Source organism: Hypomesus transpacificus, chromosome 21 (genome assembly GCF_021917145.1).
Source record: "Hypomesus transpacificus isolate Combined female chromosome 21, fHypTra1, whole genome shotgun sequence".
NCBI lineage: Eukaryota > Metazoa > Chordata > Actinopteri > Osmeriformes > Osmeridae > Hypomesus > Hypomesus transpacificus.
Genome location: NC_061080.1, coordinates 1,281,905 through 1,297,870, shown reverse-complemented (window position 1 = coordinate 1,297,870; position 15,966 = coordinate 1,281,905). Strand labels below are relative to the sequence as shown.

Here is a 15,966-nt window from a genome sequence, read left to right as displayed (position 1 = left end):
GCGAAGTTTGAAACCAATCCGAAATGGGTAAACTTGCACCCCATTTATTTGCTTACCTCAAGAAAATGTGTCTGGAAATGTGCTCGTGGATACAAACAAGGCACCAGCACAAAAAGGAACATTCTTTTTTTTTTTTTACACATTTTATTGAAGATTATGCAAGAAAAAATACAACAAAGAAATAGTCACTTAAATAACAAAGGAGATACAGAGACAGAAATAAAAACAAGCAAGATAATACACATTTACATCAGACTAAATTATATTTCTTTAGGATAGTATGTTTTGCCTGCTTTTTTTAATAAGTATTACAAAAAGACATACTATCGATGTTAAAGTCATTAAAAAAGTGCGGGAAATTTGGCTTAGACAATGACCTTGGACATATATGACAAATATGAATATGAAATTGACCTATCAGAATAAGTAGTTGGATAAATACAATCTGCATCAATATCTGTATTAATGAAATTATTTTGAATATGATGAACTAAAGCAGACCAAAATTATTCAGTATACATACAATTGCAAAACAAATGAATGATCAGTTTCATTCTCAGTATAACAATAAACACATTTAAGATCAATATTCAATTTAAATCTATTTAAAAGGTGTTTCACTGGATACATCCTGTGTACAATTTGAAAGGACACTTCTTTATCTTTGTTGGTAAAGCAACATTTGTTAGAAAATCTTCCAAACTTCATAGTCTATATTTTCAAATAGGTTCATTATAGATTGTCGACATGTTCTTCTGGAAAGACGAAGATTAATAAATCATTTCTGGTAACCACAATATTTGTATGGATATGCAACATTATGTCAGTTAACACCACAATGATGGTATTGACAATAACAGTAAGTTAGTAATAGTAACACTCATCATCATTATAGTAAGATATAGGCGTATTTGACGCCTATATGGGGGAGAGGAGGTGGTGGGTAGAGAGGAGGTAAGGGGGAGAGGAGCGGTTGGGTAGATAGGAGGTCAGGGGGAGAGGAGGTGGTGGGTAGAGAGGAGGTAAGGGGGAGAGGAGGTGGTGGGTAGAGAGGAGGTAAGGGGGAGAGGAGGGGTTGGGTAGATAGGAGGTCAGGGGGAGAGGAGGGGTTGGGTATAGAGGAGGTCAGGGGGAGAGGAGGGGTTGGGTATAGAGGAGGGGGTGGGTATAGAGTGTATAAAACATCTTTATTTCTCCTTAGTTAGTCAGTAAGACACTATTTAGTTCATCACATTCAGTGGAACTGAGATCAAAGACAGGATTGTTGTTAGTCAACAATGAAAACAAAACAAACATTCAACACACACCAATATTTTCAAACACTCTGGGATATCAATTACAACTGTATACAGTTTAATCTTCAATAACATGTGTAACAGCCAGGTTGCTTACGGTAATTAGGGCACCTGGTGGGGGCGGAGGAAGTCAGAGTATTTAACTTGTTCACCTGTGTGTTTGAGTAAGGAGACAGGGGGTGATGGGGGAAATCTTATTTTTGCTGACCGCTGTATTGGATGCACAACCTTGTTTGTGTCAAATCCCAATAAATATACAAAACTCTCTGCGGCAAAGTTTGAGGATCTCCAATTGGCCGCCAACAACATCTATGTGAGCACAGTGTGTGAGAGTGTGTGTGCTATTCTACCTGACACAGGGACACTGAGGAGTCAGGATTATAAACGCCGAACCCAGGATAGAGGGGCTCAGTGAATGTGTTGTGGAATGTGTGATGGTGGGTCAGTGTGTCAGACGAGACTTTGTAGAAGGACAGCGTGCCGGCCGGCCAGTCTAGATACACTCCTACTCTGTGGGAGCTGGAGGGGGGGACATGTATGGCAGTGCTCTCAGTGTGCCAGGCAGAGTACCTGTTATCATCACAGCTCAGACTCCAGGACTTGTTATTGAATCCAAGCATACTGACAGTACTCCATCCTCTCCTGCTGATTCCTTTATATGTCACTGCTATAAAAACAGCACCACTCCACTCTGCCTCCCAATAACAGCGCCCAGACAGACCCTCTCTACACAGCACCTGTGGACAGTGGTCAATTCTCTCTGGGTGATCAGGATACGGCTGCTCCTCTATCCTCCTTGTCACCTTTCTGTTTTTCTCAGACAGAGAGAGTTCTCTCTGTGCTGTGTTTGGGTCCAGTGTGAGCTCACAGGCATCTGATGGGGGACACCAAGACACAATATATTACTGATCATCATCATTCACATTAGAATTTCTCTCTCACTAACTAAGTGGAGTGGAGAAGGGAGGGTTGGGGAGAGAGGAGAAGACAGGGAGGAGCGGTGCGGTGAGAAGAGAAGGGAGGTTAGGAGGACAAAAGAGGAGAGGGTAGGGAGGGGAAAAGGGAGGGTGGAGGAGAGAGGGGAGGGGGACAGGAAAGAGGAGAATGGAGGGTGAAGGGAGGGCACACACGTGTCCATTTCTAACAGTGTCAAAGTCCCCAATGGTATTGTCCCTTGTGTACTAGAACCAAGTAGCAGTCAATACTCACATTTCCTAAGGCCAGGTTTGATCCTGCACTCTCCACAATGATCCACACTGTAGGGATGAGCAGAGGAATGATGAGGATGAGAAAGCAGGTTTTACAAACTCTGAGCCTAACCCTGAACTCTGACTTGATGAACACTGAGATGGGAAGCACAGAATTATCGGTTCCAGAAAAGCTGATCTGATTTAGTTCAATTCTAATTCACTAGAATTAGAAATTCTCATGCGTGCAGGCGAGTATGAAGACATTTGCTGAAAGATAAGTTCAAACAGGTAGGGCATATTTTGCTTAGGTTTACCAGACACATGATTGTTTTTATCATATTTGACAGGATTAAACCAAGTAAATACAATTCCGTAGCTGTCTCTACTTGAAGTAGCTTTCATCCCTTACAGAATGCTGTTTCAACACATAGATGTTCTCACACCTAATATCCTGCTCAATATATTAACATTAGACTTGTAGTGGGCTGACAGAAAGGCAGAGAAGAGCTGGCTCTGAGCCAGAAGGCTGGGCGACCAGTGGCTGAAGGCATCCCTGGAGGGAGCTCATCCAAGCCTATCACCCCCGAGGACACAAGTGCCCACATAACATGTTATTGGGTTTATGTACATTTAATTTGGGGGGTCCATTTCTCCCAAAGGTGATTGATGGTGTTACCTGCCTTGTTGAGCCTTCTGCCACAACAGCACCCCTTGCAGTTGCAGGGTCTCAATATTGCAAAGAATGTGTACAGTACAGTAGAACAGAATGGTCTTCATCACAGAATGATAAAGATATGTTGTCTGCTGCCACAGAGAGGGATTCAGAAAGACCTACAGAGGTATACATCTTACTGTATGGTAGCTACTGAGCTACACTGTTCTGTCCCCATGTACGTTGTTTTGAGGTTCTTGTGTGGAATTATGAGTTTGACATGTACATTGACGTGATGAGAAAAAAGAATGAATGGTAAAACAACGGGCACATTCTTCTTCTTTATAACAGAACATGACTGGGCATTACAAGGAGGAGGGTCCATCAACCTCCACAGCACAGAAAATGCCAGGTTAGCTTTGCATGGAAACTGTAGAATTTCATGTCATCCTTATGTGTTATATGGCTTCAACAACAATTGGGTTGATGACAGGGCTCTAGACTGAAAGAGATTTTTTTAGATGGTGCAAGTATCTTTTACAACTAGTACTCGCACAAGTGCGACTTGTAAATTTAACATTCCTAAGATTTGAACATAAATACATACTTGTTTTCTTAATGTAGAAAAACGAGGAGGGAGCGAGTGTCGTGTACAATGTAATTAAGTTCTCCAGTAGTGTGAAATATTCTATATAAGTAAAATAAATATTTTTTTCCAGTCAACTTCGAAAGATGCTCCCAGCCAGGCTGCAGAGACGAGCAGCAGTAGCCATTCAAAACAAAACAATGGGTGACGTCACAATGACTACGTCCATTATATATTCATAGATGCCACCTACGTCACTTTCAAACAGACCGCTGCCATATGCACTACCGATCTCGCCCAGTATGGCCGCCCACACTGCCGATTTCAATGAAAAAGAGAGACAGAGATATGTTGAAAAAAAAACTATTCTATGGCCCGATCCTTAGCCTATTTGTTACCCCCAGTGTTCTTTGGTTCCTTATTATCGTCCCCAGGCTTGTCCCAATTGGCTTTCCATGACAGAGCTATAAACATTTATCTTGTGCATAACCCCTCCCCATACAGTGGGGATAGCTTGAAGGCTTTTCAAGAGTACGGATCGTCTCACATTCGGAAGACGCTTTGCAGCATCACGTTAGGGACCGGGTGAAAACAACCCATACCATTTTGAAAAAGAGCTTTTGGTTTTATTTTTTTTTATTTTTTATTATTTATTAATATTTTTTGAAATATAAAACCTCAAACAGACACCAGAGTATTTTAACAATGTCTGGTATACTTCCACAGCCTTTACTTTTTCAATGAAGTTTCAAATAAAATGATAGAAAATCACTAATCTTTGAAAATAGCTTAATCCTCGCAAATCTTAACTTTTTTCAAAATTGTGTCAAAAAATCTTAAATATACACCAGATTATTCTTATAAAGTCTGGCCTACTTCCACAACCTTTCAATTTTCAAAAAAGTTTGAAACAAAACAGAAATAAATTGCTCATCTTGGAAAATAGCATTAAATCCACGCTAATATTAATAACTTTTTCAAAATTGTGTGCCTGTTTGTGCACATTCTGAAAAAAAATGCACTGTGAATTTGCACTGTCAGTTCTGTTTTTGAATAAAGGGTTGTAAATTAATAAAAAAAAAAAAAAATCTGATTAATCGATTAATCAAAAAAAGAATCGACAGATTAATCGATTATTAAAATAATCGTTAGTTGCAGTCCTTTCCAAAACCTTTTAATAGCCTGACCGTGAAACGGGCAAAACTAGCCTGGCTAACGGAGGTCGCTTTCTCAGGCAAATGACGAATGAAACACCCAGCCCTGCAGAACAACCCAGAGTTTCCCTCATCTCAGGGTTAACAAACTCACTGTTTTCACTTAAACCGACTGTCTGTAATGGACCCCAGGAAATACAATTATGATTGTAGCAATATAATTCTAATTGCACTAAAGGCTATTGTAGATTATATAGGGTTTCTCTCTTCCTAACCCACTATCTTAAATAAACATGTTGTCTGTAATTGTGTAATCATGAAATGCAAGGCCTATTAACATACTTAAGTATAAGCATATATAAGTATATTCAGTGTTAACCAACATTACATTAAGAGGTATATAAAAACACAAACATATCCTTACTTGAGTTTCTCCAGTCTGCAGTGTGGATCCTCCAGTCCAGCAGAGAGCAGCTTCAATCCTTTTTCTCCTGGATGATTGTAGCTCAGGTCCAGTTCCCTCAGGCAGAAGAGGTCGGACCTCAGAGCTGAGGCCAGAGAAGCACAGCCTTCATCTGTGACCAGACAGCCTGACAGCCTGTAGACAGAGGATCAATGTTTTGACAGAATCCATCTGGGCCTCCACAGTGAGTCAGCACAGAGGGGTTCATTTGGCAGGTGCTGTCATAGCTGCACCTCTCCCTCATTAGACAGTGACCTTTTCCCCCAGTTCAGGAAGGTTTGGTTTGTGTTCAGTTTGGTGGTAGTAGTTCTATGTAACATCAGGACCAGAAGTCTGTTACATGAAGCCTGCTATAAAAAAACTAGGTTTCAAGTCCCAAACCTGTCTTAAAGGAATCTAAGAAAACAATCGTGGCTTTAGCCCCTATTCTTAAGCAGTCCGAGACGTAAAACATGGATCATATCAATCCACCATTGCAGAAAGCAATGTTCACAGCCACGTGACCCTTCCCTTTAATAAGTTCTCTCTAAACCGAGTACTATGACAGCTCGATGTAGCTTAAATCATTGCCGCCGCTGCTTTAGAATTCTATGAAATATCACAATATCACAATTATATCACTCTGCGGCAGGGGCGTAGGCAGACATTGTATTTTGGGCGGGCCTGTGCGAAAGTGAGTGAACTTTTTGTCGGACGCCCTGTTTCTATTTATTTTTTGTCGCTCGCGTTGAAAGTTCTGTAGCACATAAAGTCAGAGTAAGGTGGTTAGTTTACATGACGTAACAGAAGTGAATTTGACGGATTCAGCATGGAAAAATGAATGGTCATAAGCAGGCTTCTGCAGAGCTGGATAACAACCCATTCATTTGAATCAGGTGTGTTGGAGCAGGGAAACATGCAGGACAGGGGGCCCTGAGGAACAGGGTTAGGAACCACTGTTTTAGAGTGTTTCAGATGCAGCAAATCTGCCTGTGTCTTATCAAACTAGTCCTCACTGATGACTAAAAGGCATATCTCATTCTTGGCATGAAGTTGAACTTGAGACTCAACTCTATTGTCTAACGCTACCATACAAAAACATTGAGTACATTGTGCATAAATACAGACCTCAGTTTCTTCAAATTGCAGAGAGGGATCGCCAGTCCAGCAGACAGCAGCATAATGCCGAAATCCTTTAGATCATTGTTACTTAGATCTAGTTGTGTCAGGAAGAACATTAGCTCTGAGCCCAGATAAACACAGCCTTTCTCTGTGATGTGACAGCCTGACAGCCTGTAGAAGGTAATCATTAGGGAAAGATCAGAAACACTAATACCATCTAGAGGTAGAAATAAAGAATAGTCTGATCATTTTCCATGGGTGTTGTGGCGAGTAACTGTTGGAAGCGGAAAACAACAGATGGACAAGGCGTTCTCATATAGAGTTTCTCTCCTTTGGAACAGACTCCATGTTTCAATCAGGGAGGCTGGCACTGTCTTGATGTTTAGGGTTCCATCAAAAACCCTTATTATTATATTGAGTCAGGCTTACGACTGAAGTGCTTCACTAGTTTACAGTTAAACAGTAGGGATCTCACCCTTACAGTTATTTAAACTGTTATTTGTACCTTTGCATCTCTAATCCTACTTTCTTCTCCCCCCTCACCCCCCCTCCCCTGTGGTGTGGGGAGTTGAGCTGTCAACACCTGCCAGGTTGCTGGTCTTCCAACATTGGACCTAGTCATGAGGCCAAGTGGACATCGGCCTCATGATGGAGCACACAAAGTTCCTGTTTCCTTCCTGTCCGTCTACCTGGCTGTTCTGTCATACTGTGCTGATCCTACTTCCCAGCCCTGTGGCTACCACTGCCCAAACTGACATGTTCCAACTCAGAACATGTACCTCAGAACATATTATTTAAAATAATATGATGTATGGTATATCTTAACTCTTGTGTTGTCTTCAGGGTCAAACATAACCTGTCATTATATTTAACAGCAGACAAAACCCTTAAATGATGGGGGGGTTTCATCTTGAAATTGCTTATTTTTCCTAGTGACCATAACATTTGTAGAAGGTTTAAAAAGTCTTAGGGTCATTTTTGATTCTGCAGTAACACAACTACAAAGACACACACGTACACAATGGGAAATTGAGATTGTGTGCTACTGATTTAGGTTATAGAAGCTATAAAGGTACCTCCAGTTCTCTCTTTGCTAGAGCCATGACTACACATTTCAGTGTGTAGTCCAAAGATTAAATTCAGTATTTTTGCACTCTGATGAGGGAAACCCCAGATGTTCAAAGTGTGTGATGGATAACAGGTTGTATCTTCATGCAAAATATATTTGGAATTTAAATTTCAAATAAGCTGCATTTCATTGCATGACATGCATCCTACAATCATTGTGCACATGGTCAGAAACACTTGCATCACTGTTTTAATTCTGTCCAAAATAAAAAAAAAGGTTGACTAAAAATAGAGGCCAATCATCATGTACAAGCTATGCTTTTGGTTTTAGAGTGATTCAAATTCAGCAGAGCAGCCTGTTTCTCATCAAATTACTCTGATGACAGAAAGCATATCTTATTCTTGGTATGATGTTTATAATCAACTTGAGAATAAATTATATTGTCTAAAATCAACCATATGAAGACATTGTGCTACTATAACTTTGCTACTGTCTCATGTTGAACATAAATACAGACCTCAGTGTCTCCAGCTTGCAGAGTGGATTCCCCAGTCCAGCAGAGAGCAGCTTCATGCCTGAATCCCCCAGGTTGTTGTTACTCAAGTCCAGCTCTGTCAGATCTGAGGAGGGGAGAGCTGAGGCCAGCGCTTCACAGCACCATTCTGAGAGGTTACAGTCATCCAGCCTACATGACATAAGGAGAACACGAGACATCATTAGAGTCATAATTTGTATGATAAGATCATACGATAATCAAATATCACATCACAATGTACATGTGTGAAGTCATGTTATTGTAAAAAAAATATATATATATATACTTACAGAGCAGTTTTGGAGTCTTTGACCACTGGCAGAAGCCTCAGAAGACCTTCCTCTGATCTGGAGTATTTCTTCAGGTCAAACACGTCCATCTTCTCTTCTGAAGTCAGCAACACAAAGACCAGAGCTGACCACTGAGTAGATGAGAGCTTCTTCTCACTGGAGAGACTTCCTGAGCTCAGGTACTGTTGGATCTCCTCCACCAGAGAATGGTCATTCAGTTCATTCAGACAGTGGAAGAGATTCATGCATCTCTCTGGAGAGGGATTCTTTCTGATCTTCTCCTTGATGTACTTGACTGTTTCCTCATGGCTCTCTGTCTTGTTACTGTTCTGAGTCAGTAGGCCTCGTAAGTCAGTCTGGTTGGACTCCATTGAGAGGCCCAGGAGGAAGCGTAGGAAAAGGTCCAGTTGTCCATTCTTACTCTGCAAGCCCTTGTCCACAGCACTCTTGTAGAATCGGACTTCTGGTTTCTCTCTGAACAAAACCAACAGTTTGTTGGAGCTGGAAGCTGATGGAGTCTCAGACATCAGATTCTCATTGTTGTTGATGAATGAGAGTAACACAAATACAGCAGCCAGAAACTCCTGAATGCTCAGATGGACAAAGCAGAACACCTTCTCCTGGAAGACTTTACCATCCTGTCTGAAGATCTGTGTGAACACTCCTGAGTACACTGAGGCATCACGGACATCAATGCCACACTCTATCAGGTCTTTCTCATAGAAAATCAGGTTGCCTTTCTCGAGCTGGTGGAAAGCCAGTTTTCCCAGTGACAGAATGCTCTTAATGCTCTCTTCATCCCAGTGTGGATCTGTTTCAGTTTTCCCATGATACTTCACCTTCTTCTGTTTGGTCTGTAACACCAGGAAGGCTGTGTACATCTCAGTCAGGGTCTTGGGCATCTTCTCTTTCTTCTCTGTTCTCAGCATGTGCTCCAGGACTGTCACACACATTAAGGAGAAGACTGGAATGTGGCACATGATGTAGAGAGTCCTTGATGCCTTGATGTGTGAGATGATTCTCCTGGCCAGGATCTCATCACTGCATCTCTTCATGATGTACTCATCCTTCTGTGGGTCATTGAACCTCTGTCACCAGGTCAACACACTCCGAAGGGATCTGATTGGCTGCTGCCGGTCGAGTGGTGATCCAGATGAGAGCAGAGGGAAGCAGGTTTCCTTTGATCAGGTTGGTCAGCAGCACATCCACTGAGGTGGACTCTGTGACATCACACCAGCTCTTGTTCTTTTTGAAGGCTAAGGGCAGTCGACACTCATCCAGACCGTCAAAGACAAACAGAATGTTGTTCTTGTCATAGTTGGAGATTCCTGATTGTCTGGTTTCTGAGAAGAAGTGATGGACAAGTTCCATCAGACTGAACTTTTTTCCATCCAGCAGATTCAGCTCTCGAAACGGCAGAGGAAAGATGAACTGGATTTCCTGATTGGCTAGTCCCTCAGCCCAGTCCGTGATGAACTTCTGCACAGAGACAGTTTTTCCGATGCCAGCAACTCCTGTTGTAAGAACAATTCTGATGTCTCTTCCAGCTGAAGGTTTAAAGATGTTGTTGCATGTGATGGCTGTCTCTGGTCTTGCTGATTTCCTGGATGCTTTCTCAATCTGTCTCACCTCATGTTCATTATTGACATCTGCTCTCACACCCTCTGTGATGTAGAGATCTGTGTAGATGTTATTGAGAAGAGTTGGGTTTCCTTGTTGAGCTATGCCCTCAAAGACAGTCTGATACTTCTTATTCAGTTTAGATTTGAGTTTACGTGAGAGTTTATGATGAGAAAGCTCTCCTGAATGACCAAACACAGATGTTATTCTTAACAGGGCTTTAGTTGGCAGGAGAAAGTTACTTAACAGTTCAGAATAGTTTTTCCTATTTTAAATATGGCAGACATTGATGGCTTATACATAAGCATTTTCCATCACTGCACTTTGCCAGTTGAAAATTACTCTGATTCTCTTAACCTGCATCTTTATCATAAACCATCAGTCGGTGAACTGAGACTAAATATGGAGTCTCTTACTTTTCTCCAGAGTGTCAGCCAGCTCCTTCTGGTTCATGTTCCTCAGGACGTGCAGTGTGATCTTCAGAGCTCCCTCTCTGGCACTGCTCTCCTGCTTCTGATATTCAGGGTCCACCACTTCCTGGTCCTCCCTCTGACTCTCTAAGCCTTCTGGGAAATCTGAACTCAGAATCCTCTTCATCCTCTTCAGCTCTTCCTTCACAAACCTGATGACAGTCTCCTCAAGCACCTGAAACAGAGAGGGAAGATATCAGACGAACCAGGAACTCTGTTCTACTGTGTATAATCAGATTTAAATGATTGAGTCTTGTTTGTACTTTAAAATCACAAAACTCACTGTGAATATAGAAGTCAAGTCGTCATGGTGACTCTGGTCTGACCTCTGTTGATCTCTGTGGACAAGAGATGACATTACTTAAACACATGAACCACACACACATGGGCTAAATAGCTACGACTAAAATACTGAATTGTCTCCATTCACGCATACACACAGACACACTGTTTACTGCAAGTAAACTATATTCTATACCGCTAGACGGCACTGTTTATTTGATATTTGTTCCTTTCCATGAGGGGGTTTCTTGTTGGACACTAGCTGTCTGAGTAATCGATATTTCCTGAAATATGCTTGACGAATTCCATGGTGCTCCTTTAAATATTGCAGCTGAAGACGTGTTGGGCATCAGAATCGATATAGGTATTTAGATGCTTTTAAATGCACGTGGACTCTGATAATCTGATTCATGGTCAGACTGTTATTGTCTGATGAATGCAATGTAGGAGACAGGTGATGACTTTAGAGCCTCTCCGTGTTTGAGCCCATCTGCAGATTGTTCTGTGTATTGCGTGTGTGTGTGTGTGTGTGTGTGTGTGTGTGTGTGTGTGTGTGTGTGTGTGTGTGTGTGTGTAGGGAGGGGGAGGTAATGTTTGATGTCTGATGGTGTCTAGTGGTTAAACTATTGATAACTAAAAAGAAGACTTACAGTACACCATTCAACATCTTAATGACATTATGTAAACAACAGCTAGCTGTCACTGTGTAATTCTACCACCTGGTCTGAACATCAGCCAGGCTATGAGTTCTAACCTTCGTTCAGTAGAAATGTCACATGATGATCCTGAATCTAGTGATTACATTATATTTTCAAATAGTTATCACCTTTAACATTCAAAACCAGTAGACGTCAGTACATACCCTTCATAACTAAAAGGTCCTCCTCCATCACTGAGTAGGGATGTGACACGATGGAGTAAAGGGCTGATTTAGGTTTTTAGATTATGAATACTACTTCATACTCGATGCATTTGGTTGAAACAACAATATTTTTAAGACCAATCAAGCTTAGAAAAACTCTTTTTAAGGTTACTTTCCAAACATTAACTGGACAGTTTTACCAACAAACATGTGTTCAATGGATGTGGCCTGCCCACCCTATGTATACACTGAACAGTTAGACAGAATATGAATATAGGAATGCTGAGTGTCAGTGCAGATGGCTTCTTCACACCATGTCACCTTTATCACAGAACATTGAACACCAGCTGAGGTCAGTACATACCCTTCCTCATTAGAAGGCCCTCCATCACTGAACTTGAAAGGTACATCCATAGACCTGTCACTCTTCATGGACAAACAGCTGTGTACAGGTGAGGCTGGTCTCTCCTGTCTGATCCTGTCAAACACAACAAAGTGTTGTACAAACATCAATTACTAAAGTAGAGACTACAGATATATCACACTGTCCAACATGTGTTGCTATAGTCATTCATTAGTAGGGTCAGAAGCATGCTTAAATGTTGCTGTTCAACATGAATGAAAGTCAGAAAGGCAGGTTTCCAGGCCTGTTTTTACTCTGTATCTCTCACTGTGAACCTTTACCACATGGTCTGTATGTCAGCCAGGCTGGGAGTCTGTATCTCTAACCCTGTGTTTTAGTAGGGATGTGATGAGGGCTACTTTAGTATCTACAGTCAGCAGCTCTAACCCTTTGTTTTAGTAGGGATGTGACATGATGGAGTAAAGGGCTAATTTAGGTTTTTAGATTATGAATACTACTTCATACTTCAATGGATGTGGCCTGCCCACCCTATGTATAAACTGAACAGTTAGACAGAATATGAATATAGGAACGCTGAGTGTCAGTGCAGATGGCTTCTTCACACCATGTCACCTTTATCACAGAACATTGAACACCAGCTGAGGTCAGTACATACCCTTCCTCATTAGAAGGCCCTCCATCACTGAACTTGAAAGGTACATGCATAGACCTGTTACTCTTCATGGACAAACAGCTGTGTACAGGTGAGGCTGGTCTCTCCTGTCTGATCCTGTCAAACACAACAAAGTGTCTTACTAACATAAATGACTCAACCACAGACACATCTCTACTTTCCAACATGTGTTGCTATAGCAGTCCATCAGTAGGGTCATAACCAGACTTAAATGTTGCTGTTTCTACATGAATGAGAGTCAGACAGGCAGGTTTCCAGGCCTGTTGTTACTCTGTATCTCTCACTGTGAACCTTTACCACATGGTCTGTATGTCAGCCAGGCTGGCAGTCTGTATCTCTAACCCTGTGTTTTAGTAGGGATGTGATGAGGGCTACTTTAGTATCTACAGTCAGCAGCTCTAACCCTTTGTTTTAGTAGGGATGTGACATGATGGAGTAAAGGGCTAATTTAGGTTTTTAGATTATGAATACTACTTCACACTCGATGCATTTGGTTGAAACAACAATATTTTTAAGACCAATCAAGCTTAAAAAAACTGTCCTTTTTAAGGTTACTTTCCAAACATTAACTGGACAGTTTTACCAACAAACACGTTCAATGGATGTGGCCTGCCCACCCTATGTATACACTGAACAGTTAGACAGACTATGAATATAGGAATGCTGAGTGTCAGTGCAGATGGCTTCTTCACACCATGTCACCTTTATCACAGACATTGAACACCAGCTGAGGTCAGTACATACCCTTCCTCATTAGAAGGCCCTCCATCACTGAACTTGAAAGGTACATCCATAGACCTGTCACTCTTCATGGACACATAGCTGGGTACAGGTGAGGCTGGTCTCTGCTGCTGGATTGGGCTTCAACACAACAGAGACAGACCTTCAGTCTCTCGTTTATTCTGACTAATGATGATGTCATAATATCACTGCTGAGCTCTGAGATGGAGAACAGTCATGAACAGGTATGGATTCTCATCTTACCTCTTAGCTTTGGTGTCCGTGTCATGTTCCCCAGGGAGACTCATTTTAGAGGCAGTACCCCTTCCACTCCCTCCACTCTCTTAAATACAGAACGTTCCTCCTCAGTGTCAGATTAGTACAAGGACTTTGAAGCCAGACCTGTAGACCTGTAAACAAACAAGTTAGAATCCAACCTTATTAAACTGCTACCTCAAGAGAAGAAGGATAGGATGACTTACTTTTTATATTATTATTCATATTATTATTCATAACACACCTTTATGATGTAAATATCTCAATAAAAACACAGAACATACTCTGTTCAGTGATGACACAGCAATGTGACAAAACTGCTGGGTTAAAACTGCTTCAGTATCTCAGTCATTTATCTCATACTGACATAAGAGGAGGCAACAAGCTCCACTCCATCATACTGTACCATCAGCTGTACTGAGCACTACCTCACTTCCTCTTACAGCAAGCTCCACTCCATCATACTGCACCATCAGCTGTACTGAGCACGACCTCACTTCCTCTCAGAAAACCTTGATCATAACCAAAACATTGACAAACCCTCCGGTGTCAGTAACTGCTACATAACCACTGATCTTTTACAAATGATAAGCACATCCCTTCTCTCAGGTGTCTTCCCACAAGCCAAAAACTGCAGTTATTAAACCACTCCTAAAAAAGACTAGTTTAGACCCCGAAATAATAATAAAAATTATAGGCCAATATCAAACCTCCCATTTTTATGTAAAATAATGGAAAAAGTGTTTTTTCAACAGCTGAACAACTTCTTGTCTGAAAATAACTTTTTTGATGTATTCCAGTTCATCAGCACCACAGTACTGAAACTACTCTTGTTAAGGTCTTCAACGACATCCACTTAAACACAGACAGTGGCAGAACTTCAGTTTTAGTATTACTGGATCTTAGTGCTGCATTCGACATGGTCGATCATGACAGACTACTAAACAGAGTCTAGTCTGGGTAGGACACTGGCAGAGAACTTAACTGGTTTGAATCTTACTTGAAGGACCGACAATACTTTGTGTCTGTAGCTAATTACTGATCAGAGCTGATGAGGATGACCGATGTGGTGTTCCCATGGTTAGTGTTCCCAAGATTCAATACTGGGGCCTCTTCTGTTCAACATCTGCATGCTTCCACTGGCTCAGATTTTCGAAAAACAACAAAGTGTGTTATCATAATTATGCAGACGACACACAGATCTACATACCTTTATCACCCGGGGACTATAATCCCATACAAGGGCTAGGTGAATGCATTGAAGAAATCAACAACTGGATGTGCCTGAATTTTCTTAAATTGAATAAAAAGAAAACAGAAGTAATTGGTTTTTGGTCCCAAGGACGAACGATTGAAAGTCAGCACTCAGCTTCAATCGCTGATAGTAAAAACCACAAACCAAGCCAGAAATCTAGGTGTAGTTTTGGATTCAGACCTCAACCTGAACAGCCATATCAAGACAATTACAAAATCAGCCTACTACCACCTGAAGAATGGAAGAAGCAAACGGCCTTTTCACTTTCTCTTAGAAACCTTTGGTTAGTAACTTAGATAAAGTAACTCTGGTAAAGGTAATGTACCAGAGTTACTTTATCTAAAGAACTCTGGTACATCACCTTATATGTTTATGTATGTGCACACTGATACTGTGAAAGAATATTGTAAAATTACTTACCTCTAAAATCTGCTTTTCAGTTTGAGAATTTGCCTTACAGTTTATTGGACGTATTCACAAAATGGATCCTGTAAAAAATATTTGACTTTCACTTTCACTTCCACTTCACCCTCCTCCTTATATGAGCCATTAGGAAACAGGAGGAGCTGAAACTTGATCCTGAGAGCAGTTACTGAGAAGAGACAAACACGAAGGAGAAACACCAAACATAAAAAATGTACTCATCCATTAAATTGTATTTCATTATATCATATATATGGTTGATTTGAATGAATCCACAACATATGGCTAAGAAGTTACAATAAGATGAATCCATGTGTAGTGTATGGCGCTTGTTCACATTTCAGTAGGATGATTATTAATATCATGGGGTTCTGTTCTGTCTCTGACACCTAAGCTGCAGCCTGCAGCCTCCCATCTCATGCCCAAGCTGTCCAAGGTAAATTCAGAGGGTCAAAAATACTAAATCGCGAATTATTTTAAGGATGGAGTTAAAGGTAAGTTCGTGAGCACGTTTGTTGCAATAAATGGAAACATTTGAAATTGAATTTGTTTTTATCCATAGCACGTTTGCTTGAGTTATGGATGTTATTGTTCTGTCCCCGATGTTAACGTATATTAGATGAAACCTGCAATGACTTTCATTTAAAACTGCATCAGCGTTTTATGTTGACATTTGTTGACATTTG

General features: G+C 41.1%; 1 protein-coding gene across 1 annotated transcript; it reads right to left on the bottom strand.

Moving 5' to 3' along the window:
* Nucleotides 1-1,123: 1,123 nt before the first annotated feature.
* LOC124483210 (protein NLRC3-like) lies at nucleotides 1,124-15,382 on the bottom strand. The gene is given in 14 exon segments (XM_047043538.1): nucleotides 1,124-2,169; nucleotides 2,505-2,551; nucleotides 5,302-5,475; nucleotides 8,028-8,195; nucleotides 8,336-9,421; nucleotides 9,423-10,137; nucleotides 10,372-10,600; nucleotides 10,709-10,763; nucleotides 11,570-11,599; nucleotides 11,934-12,047; nucleotides 12,589-12,702; nucleotides 13,351-13,467; nucleotides 13,591-13,736; nucleotides 15,278-15,382. Coding segments are annotated over 13 exon segments (3,426 nt in total). The 5' UTR covers nucleotides 13,635-13,736; nucleotides 15,278-15,382; the 3' UTR covers nucleotides 1,124-1,636.
* Between the last annotated feature and the right edge of the window lie 584 nt (nucleotides 15,383-15,966).